Here is a 9,324-nt window from a genome sequence, read left to right as displayed (position 1 = left end):
GAAACTCTTTGCCGGGTTCACACCCCAGGTAAAGCCCCACACGCGCGCGCGTGCACACGGACCACGGACCAGGGTTGCGCCCAGTTTTGCTTCCTCACACAGAAGTGGTGTTTCCCCCGCCTAGTGGTTTCCAGCGTGGGGTCCCTGGAGCAGCAGGGGCATCCCCTTAGAACAGGTTAGAAATGCAGATTCTCAGGCCGCGCCCTGCCCTACCGAGCCCGCAATCGGCGGGGAGGCCGGGGAACCCGCATTGTCACAAGCCCTCCCGGGGGCCAGCTGCGCGCCCACGTTGGGGCGTCCCTAGCCCGGGTTTCTGGCCGCTGCTCCTGTCACCCGCGCTGTGCCCGCCCCCAGGGGCCTGGGGCGGGACGGGGAAGACCCGGGCTGGCCCCTGCCGGCTGTCCCCTCGCTGGGGCTCAAGGGGCGCTCACCTCTGCTCCCTGTGGGCCCCCGCCTCCGAGGGTGGAGCCCGGCCGCCCCGCCTGCACACCTCCAGCTGCACAGGTGGCTGGGCCGGGCCTGGAAACAAAGTTATAAGAGCAACACCTTAAAAAAAAAAAAAAAAACAAGGCCTCTCTCCTGGACTACCCGCTCGCCAGTCGGCGCCGGAGCCCTCGGAGCCGCCACCATGGGTAGGTGGCGCGGCCAGGCGCGGGGTCTCCGGGGAGCGGGGTGGGGGGGTGAGGGGGCTGCGCGCTGGGGTCGCTGCACTGGGGGCGCCGCGGGGCTGGCTCGGCTGCAACGCGGGTCCCCGCAGTCGCCGGCGGCCGGCAGACGTGCGCGCGGAGCCGGGAGGTCTGGAGCCGCGGACGGGTGCACGCCGCGGGGGTGGGAAGCGACCAGGGGTCGGGAGAACCGGGTCCCTCGGGCTGCAGGCAAGTCGCCGGCCCCGATCTCGGTCTCTGCGCGAAACCGGGAGAGCCCGAGGCGCCCAGACTCAAAGGTGGCAGGAATCGATATCGTCACCTTGACCTGGCCTCCTGCTGGGAATCCCGGTCCCCGTGTTCTCAGCCTGTGGCTGGGATTGGGCTTGAAACTGGACGGGGTCGCGCACGTGATGGCAGGAGCCCAGACCCTCTAACCAGCGGGCGGGCGCTTAGTGGCTGCCTTGGCACCTCCCTTGCCCGTGGCTGGCCAGGCGACCCCGCAGCTCCCTGCCTGGCCCCAGGGGGAACTGGGGGCCCTCGCTGGCCCTTCTTAACCATCTTGCCACTGTCCTGAGACTTCAGCAGAAGGCCCTCAAGGAGAATAGCTAGTCCCCGCAGGCGGGGAGTGTCCGCAGCACCTGGAGGAAAGATCTTAATCCTGCCTGCTTCAGAGCAGACCCCGGGGCAGGATGCAGAAGCAGAGAGCAGAGCCCATCGTCCCAGCCCTCTTCTCCCTTAAAAATGGAGAAGGCAGGTCAAGGGACTCCCCCAAAGTCATGCCCCGGATGAGCCCAGGCAGGTGCAATGTGGCCGCATGGCTGAGAGAACCGGGTCTGGCTTTGACCACCTCGCAATTCTGTTCCCGTCTACCACGTGCTACCTCTATGATTTGGTGTCAGTAAATTAAACTTTTGGGGGTTCGATTTCCTCAGCCACTAGAAGTATCGGTAGCAACCTCCGTAGTTGAGTCAGGCTGTGTACGAGTGTGGAACCAGGGGGTGCACCACTGTGACAAGCTCAAATGTCTCGCTGTACCACGATCCGTCCCTGTTCACACTCGGGGCTTCTAGTGGTGGCCACCTGTGCCTTTTCCAGAAAGATGCTACAGCCGCCCTTGGGGAGGGAGAGGCTGTCAGTGGTATGTGCTTCGCCAGCTGATAAACTCCTGGGCTGGAGTTCTGGATCCTTACCTCCCCCTGTCATTTGCTTGTCACTCCGTGTGACTTCTCTGGGAGGTGCTCTGAGTAGTTATTCGAGTTTTAGATACAAATACCTGAGAAGCGTCTGTGCTAAGTTTGGACTTTCCTAAATTACTTCCAATCAGGCTAGCTGTGGGCAGCCTGGTTATCGGTGAATGAACACTGTTAGCTTCTGAAGTGTCGTCCTAAATGAATTGATTCTTTTCAGTTTGCAAACCGGTCCTTCAGTGGTGGCTTTTTTTGGTTGTTGTTGTTCCAACTGAGATTGGCGTAGCATGTGAGTAGCATTATACCCACACACCAGTTTTATGTTTACTCAAGTCCTACAGTTTCAATATCTAAGTTTAGGTAGTAAGTAGAACAAAAGATTTTTAAATAAAAGGTAGCAGTAACCTCTCCTCGTGAGAATAGATCTTTGGCACTTAGATCGAGCGGAAGTTGCTTCAGGGCCCCTCCTGACTGAAGAGGGAACACCTGGCACGCTGGGTGAACCTGTCAGGCGGCCAGGGATGGAGCGGGGAAGCCAGGCAACGGAGCTTAGAAACACCTTTGCTTCCAGCTGATTCTGTCCCATGTGAAACTGGAACTAGTTTTCACACCAGGCTCTTTGGCTGACCCCGGGAATGGGGAGCAGAAGTTGGGATGAAGTAGGAAAGTGCGGGGTGCAGTCAGAATTATCCCATTTGTTAGACTCAGTACCCCAGCGGCAAGAATCCACAAGAATAAAGTGCATCTCAATGCAGAGCTAAGCCTGGCCGCAGTCCAGTTACAATCACGGACTGCAGACCCTTTGCTTTAAAGAGGGGTTGGCAAGCTGTTCCTGCGAAGGGCCAGATAGTAAATGTTTTCAGCTTTAGGAGGTAGCCAGTCTCTGTGGCGACACTCAATTCCGCCCTTAAAGTGCGAGATATATATATAAACACACGGGCAGAGCCGTGTTCCAATAAAGCTTTACTCACGGGCACGAACATTGGAATTTTCTGGATTCTTTGTGTGTCACGAGATAGTTTTTACTTTTTATTTTTTTTATTATTTTTTTTATCACGAGATAGTTTTTAAAAATTGTTCTTCAGTCATTTAAAAACATGGACACCATTCTTAGCTCGGGAGCCGTAGAGAAGCAGGTGGCAAGCTGCATTTGGGCCACGAACCATTGCTCGCCTACTCTTGCTTTAAAGTCCGGGCGCGCTTCTCAGAGCCAGGGATGGAGAGGAGGCCGCCTTCCGAGAGCCGTCTCATGAGTGAGGCTTCCGGCTGGCGGAGAACCTCTCAGGTGAGGCCTTGTGGGGCTAGGGATGCTTCTGCTGAAGATTTCCCATATCCTTCCCGTCCCCAGAGCTGAGCAGGAGTCTGCACTGAGGTTGCTGTTCTTAACTAACTACTTCCCGTATGTGACTTTGAGAAAATGAAGTGTGAAGAGGCTTCAGGTTCTATGACCCAAGCTCCTGCCAGATCCTCCAGGCCGTTTTTGAGGCATTCATTCACTTAATGAAGAATGGTTGATTATAGTTCTGTGTCCCCCCCCACCCCCACCCCTCAGCCTCCCGCCGCCGGTCTTGTGGGATTCTGATGAGCTTTTCCAGTCAGCTTTCTGCCCGGGCATCACATGGCAGACTGTTTTGTTTTTTGTGTGTGTTTTTTTAAAGAATTTATTTATTTATTTGACAGAGATCACAAGTAGGCAGAGAGGCAGGCAGAGAGAGAGAGGAGGAAGCAGGCTCCCTGCTGAGCAGAAAGCCTGATGCGGGGCTCGATCCCAGGACCTTGAGATCATGACCTGAGCCGAAGGCAGAGGCTTTAACCCACTGAGCCACCAGGCGCCCCGGTGGACTGGTTTTGAAGGTGCCGCAAACCTGGTCACTTAAACGTTCTTCCACATTCTTCCTTCTTTCTAGAAGGTCTTGGGTAAACCAAAGAACACTGCTGAAGTCTGAGGGAGGCTGGCAACCTGCTGTGGGCTGTAAGTGTCCAAGTAGAAGCTGGAGTTTCTCTCAAAGGGGACCCTGGGCATCAGACCCTTGGGGGAATCATGGGCCCCTCAGACAGCAGGAAGAGAGAGCTTCTGACCCGGGTTCTTTCAGGCTGACATGTCTGTAGGTCAGTGGTCTTCAGTCTTTAGTCTCTATCACAATCACCAGAGTGAGAGCTAATCCCAGCACGAAGCCGGGCCCTGGCCCTTGAGTCTCCACTTCTGGGGCAGCGCTCAAGGATCAGCATCTCTACAAGTTCCCACGTCCTGCTGCTGCTGGTCCCAAGATCCCACGAGGAGAACCACTGCTCAGAATGACTCTCACTGACAGGCTCTGTTTTTCTCAGGCCGCACGCATGCCCAGACATCGATGCTGTGCCCCGCAGCGGAGATCATGGCAGTAAGATCTAGTGCAGCCTGGCCCCTGGCTTGGCAGTAAATTAGTAGCTAGAATTTGAAGATTAGCTTGTGCAGGCCAAGACTATAGGGTAGGGAAGAGCAGGAGGGATGAATCCAGTGGCTGCGGGGGGAGGGGGCCGGTGGTGAACCTGCATCCCTGATTAACGCCTGATGAGATTCTTTTCTTTCCTTTTTTTTTTTTTTTTAAAGATTTTATTTATTTATTTGACAGAGAGAGATCACAAGTAGGCAGAGAGGCAGGCAGAGAGAGAGAGAGAGAGGAGGAAGCAGACTCCCTGCTGAGCAGAGAGCCCGATGCGGGACTCGATCCCAGGACCCTGAGATCATGACCTGAGCCGAAGGCAGCAGCTTAACCCACTGAGCCCACCCAGGCGCCCGACACCTGATGAGTTTCTTAAAGAAACTCATAGCCTTGGGGGCAGGAACACAAGCCCAGAAACAAATTTTTCCATACTGTGGGGCTTTACTAGTCAGTTGAAAGCAGCAGCTAATGGTGTCTCGTCAAAGCTGGAGGGTGCGCCATCTTCATGCTGAATTTTTACCCAGTCCTTCACACCTCTACAGAATGCCCAGGGTAGAATTATTCCGTGTTTGATTTATTTGGATTTTTTGATTAATACTTTTCCTGCTGCCCTTTGAGTTACTGGAGAACAAGGAGCCCGTGAGGGATTCCTTAGCTGGCTAGTTCACTAGCAAGAGGGACCACCGTCTGTTCTCCAGGGTAGAGTTGTGCACGGCAGGAACCAGGGTGGGGCCAGGTTGGGGGTGGGGCACGGGTCACTCAGCTGGTCACCCTCACACCGCTAACACCTCTCTGTGCTGTGGCTGCTCTCTGACCCAATGGCATCTCGATCCGATCCCTGGCAGCAGAGAATGTGGGTGGGTGTCCCAGGTGAGCTGATGAAGGATATAAAAACAAGGGTGGACTCTGAGGAACATTCCACATTCTTCTGTGATGATAGTTAAAGAATAAGAGCAGTATTATCTGCAAATGAGTGAGAACCACTGACTCAGAATCCTGGGTTGCAACATAAAGAACCCGGGAACCTCTGTTTTGTAATGTCGTCTCTTGGTTTCGGAGCCCAGGAATGTATCACCTGGATGGAGGGGTCATCTCATGGGGTTGCTGCGAAGGGGGCCAGGTCAGACGGACCATGCTGTGCCTCTGCTCACCCCCATGCCTCTGCCTGCCGCCGAGCCTCCACTTGCTGCCAAGCCTCAGAACAAGTGCGGCTACCATCTGTAGGTGGTGCAGAGTTAAAGGACAGTCTCAGCAGCTAGAAAGTGGCCCCGAAGGGAAGGGATAGCATCTTCCACAAACTTTCTGGAGAAGGAGGAAGACCTAGTTCCTCTGAGCCTGGACACCAGCCAGGTCCTCCCACGGGGCTTCTGAAAGGAGTCTGTCATTGGAGAGGGTGTAGAGCCATCCAGTTGTTGTGTGGGGACATGTGAAACTGAGCACATACCCCAAGGAAAGCTTGGTTCAAGAATCAGACTTAAGACTAGAAAATTCGCAGAATGTACTCACATAAGAAGACCCATTGAAAGCTCACAGACCAGGTCTTGAAACTTCTACATTCTGCTTCAAGATTTTATTGTAAGCTCTAGCAGGACATATCAGAAAGTACATTTGAGATGTTCTTGGAAGAGCAAACCTTTTTCCTCAGTTCATCAAAACATGTCAGCTCACACGGTGTATGAGTTTCCTGTGGCTGCTGTAACAAAAGTATCACAAACTGAATTGTTTGAAACAGCAGAAGTGGGGTGCCTGGGTGGCTCAGTCAGTTAAGCAGCTGCCTTCGGCTCAGGTCATGATCCCAAGGTCCTGGGATTGAGCCTTGTGTGGGGCTCCCTGCTTGGCAGACAGCCTGCTTCTCCCTCTCCTTCTGCCTGCCGCTCTGACTACTTGCACACTCTCTGTCTCTCTGTCAAATAACTAAATAAAATCTTTAAAAAATAATAATAGCAGAAATGTAGTCTCACAGTTCTGGAGGCTGGAAATCCAAATTCAAAGTGTCTGCAAGGCCATGTGCTCTCTGAAGGCTATAAAAAATCTACTCCATGACTTTCACATAGCTTTGGTGTTGTCCACAGTTCTTGGTGTTCTTTGGCTTAGAGATGGGTCACTCCAGTCTGTCTTCATCATTACGTGGCCATTTTTCCCCCCATGTGTCTTCATGTCACCTCCCCTCTGTGAAGCTCTGTCTTCACACGCCTGTCTTCTCATAAGAACACCAAGCATGTGGGGTTAGGGACCCAGCTTTTTCCAACACGACCTCATCCCAAATCGTTACATCTGGAAAGTTCTTGTTTTCAACGAAGGTCACAATCTGAGATTCGAGGAAGGACATGAGTGTTGGGGGACACTATTCAACCCAGAATATATACTAATAAAATATTATTCTGAAAGATATATGTCAGTTATATATGACTTTAGGCAGGAAGTATTCTTTGTGTGTAAAGAGGACACCACTGTGGTCTCCATCTTCAGCTAAGGTGCTACATGTATGTAATGACTAGTATCTTTCCTAGCAAGACAGGTGGATTTGGAGTATAGCGCTAGTCAGTTCTAAACAGCCATTTATTGGGGCATGTGGGTGGCTCAGTCATTTAAGCTTCTGACTCTTGATTTCAGCTCAGGCCATGATCTCAGGGTTGTGAGATCATACTCTCCTCCCTCAGTAGGGAGTCTGCTTCTCTCTCTCTCCCTCTGCCTCTCCCCTCATTCATCTCTCTCTCTTTCTAATAAATGAATAAATCTTTAAAATGCACATATTTTACCATTCCAGAAATTTCTTAGAGATATTCTCATGATAGGGATGAAGCCATGTACAGCCTAAATATCACCGTGGTGGTGGGGGGAATGGAGGTGCTGTAGATCACTTTGTAGCCTAACTTCACACTTCCTGTGATCATAAGCATTTTTTCCAGTCATGAACTAACATCTAAGAGAAAAAAACAAAAAACAAACAAAAAAAACCACCTTTGTGTCTAAGATTTAGGATCTCAAATAAAGAAGTAATGGAATTTAGGGTCTCTAACTGAATGGCTTCCAAAACATACCCCCCAAAAGACCAGGAGGTTGGTTACTTCTGATTTGGTGACACTTTCATGCCTTTGCATTGTTCTCACCTGTGACGACACACGGTATTTCAGGGCTGATGCTGCAGACTTGTTTCTTTTACCTGTTGGGCAGTTCGCTGCTGTTTCCTGTGCTTCCCACTCTTGCTTCAGCCTAGAGCCTACTGGAACTGAGTGACCTCCCCTGCCCACGCCTGAGGCAGAACTTGGGCCTGGCCCTGGGCACTTTCTGTTTCGCATAACAGTTTACTACACATTAACCTATGGCACCCTCCTGCCTGGGGAAACTTTTCCTTCAATTGGGAAGTAAACAATCTTTGAACCCGTCAAAAGTCAGGAGGCTCCTGGGGCCCGGAGGGGTCATTTCTTTCGGAAGGAGAATGGGAACAGCCCTCAGGGATGCATGTCTGTAATTCTGGAACTTACGTGCTAAAAGACAGGGGTTATGTATAAAACCACCAGAGGCGGCCACTGTGGCCTCTGAAGCCTATGAATTTAGACAGTCCCGTGTGGAAATCTTTTTTAAAAGGTAAAAGGGTGCCTGTAAACTACAGCAATGGGTGTGACCCTATTTGGAAATGGGGCCTTCACAGATGTAATTAGTTCAGACGAGGTCATCCTGGAGTACCAGGGGGCCCCCAATCCAATACTGCCGGTGTCCTTCTACCAAGGGGTCATTTGGACGCAGACACACACGCAGGGAGAAGACGGTGTGAGGATGGAAACAGAGGTCTGGGTAGAGCTATCATGAGCCAGAGAACGTCTAAACCCTAGAAGCTGGGGAGAGGCGGGGACAGATTCCCCTCACAGCCTCAGAAGGAGCCACCCGGCTGACACGTTGGTCTCGGACCCCTGCCTCCTGACTGTGGGAGGACACGTCTCCATCGTGTGAAGCCACTCCGTTTGTAGCTCATTGTCACCGCAGCCCTGGCAAGCTAATGCGCAGACCCAGGGCTGCCTCCCTCTGACCCGACCGCGGGACCCGCAGGCTGAGGGACGAGGTGGTGGAGGCGCGGCGGTCAGCCACGCCCAGGACGACACAAGGGTGAGGCCGGGCTGCTCATCATCAAAGATCCCAGGCCCACCGCCAGGGAAGCCCGGCCCCAGCAGTCCCGCTCCCGCCACAAGGGGGCGACACAGTGTGAACCACATACAGCTAAGCAGTTCTCGACTCTGCTCCTGTCTTCTCACCAGCTGGGCTCACGCGCACCTCTGGCCCGTGTGGCCTGTGTGGAAACAGGGACACCAGCGCCCCCAGACTGAGCTGGTCCCCGCCATGGCACCGTACCAGCGTCACTTAATGAGACCTATATGCTCCCATCAGCGTGGTTTCCCCGTGTTTGGCTTCATGTAATTCGGGTTTAGTTGACGTTCCTAGTTCTCAAAGGACTGATAACTCATTTGCTTTACGCGGCGGTACCTTAGTTGAACTGGCATTCTGGAAACCAGACATCCGTGTGTCCTGGTGGTGTAGTCGTTTGCTGACGGAGCAGAGGAAAGATAGTGGGGAAGACCGTATTTGTGGAAAAGAGTATTTCTACTAAAAACAACAACAAGAACAGAACAGAAAGATGGACAGGACCTGGCCGTCGACGTGCAGGCGGTACCCTGTGTGAGGTCCCGTGGGGCTGGAATGCGGCCCGTGCTCCACCCAGGGACACGTTTTCTTGTTGGAACCAAGCCACAGTCCTCCAGCCCAGCCCTGCCTCCCGGGGCAGCCTCTGGCTTCAATCAGCAGGGTCCTCTCACGGGCACACAAATGCCGGAGGGAGCAGAGGGGCCCTCAGGGCGGGAAATGCGGAGACAGAGCCAAGTAAGAAAAATAATGATCAAGTCGGGCAAGAAACAACCTCAGGATGGATCATTCCAGAAACCAGGGCCTGGACGACAGGCACAACACTTGTCCTAAAGCTCACCTGACCACGGTGCGGGACTAGCCCATTTCAGAAAAGAAGATTGTTTCTTCTTAATCAAAGTTGATCGATTTTTGGAAAAAACAAACCAAGTG

The 9,324-nt window shown here is 52.8% G+C and overlaps 1 protein-coding gene across 1 annotated transcript in view; it reads left to right on the top strand.

Moving 5' to 3' along the window:
- Positions 1-577: 577 nt before the first annotated feature.
- The window catches only part of SLC15A1 (solute carrier family 15 member 1), a 51,096-nt gene continuing 42,349 nt past the window's right edge, over positions 578-9,324 (top strand). Inside the window, exon 1 of the mRNA XM_044249997.1 lies at positions 578-632. Within this exon, the coding sequence (XP_044105932.1) occupies positions 629-632 (4 nt within the window). The 5' untranslated portion in view covers positions 578-628. The remainder of the gene's footprint in view (positions 633-9,324) is intronic.

The sequence above is a fragment of the Neovison vison genome, chromosome 5, assembly GCF_020171115.1.
Source record: "Neovison vison isolate M4711 chromosome 5, ASM_NN_V1, whole genome shotgun sequence".
NCBI classification, from domain to species: domain Eukaryota; kingdom Metazoa; phylum Chordata; class Mammalia; order Carnivora; family Mustelidae; genus Neogale; species Neogale vison.
Note: the sequence above shows the minus strand (reverse complement) of the source record. Positions and strands in the feature narration are given on the sequence as shown.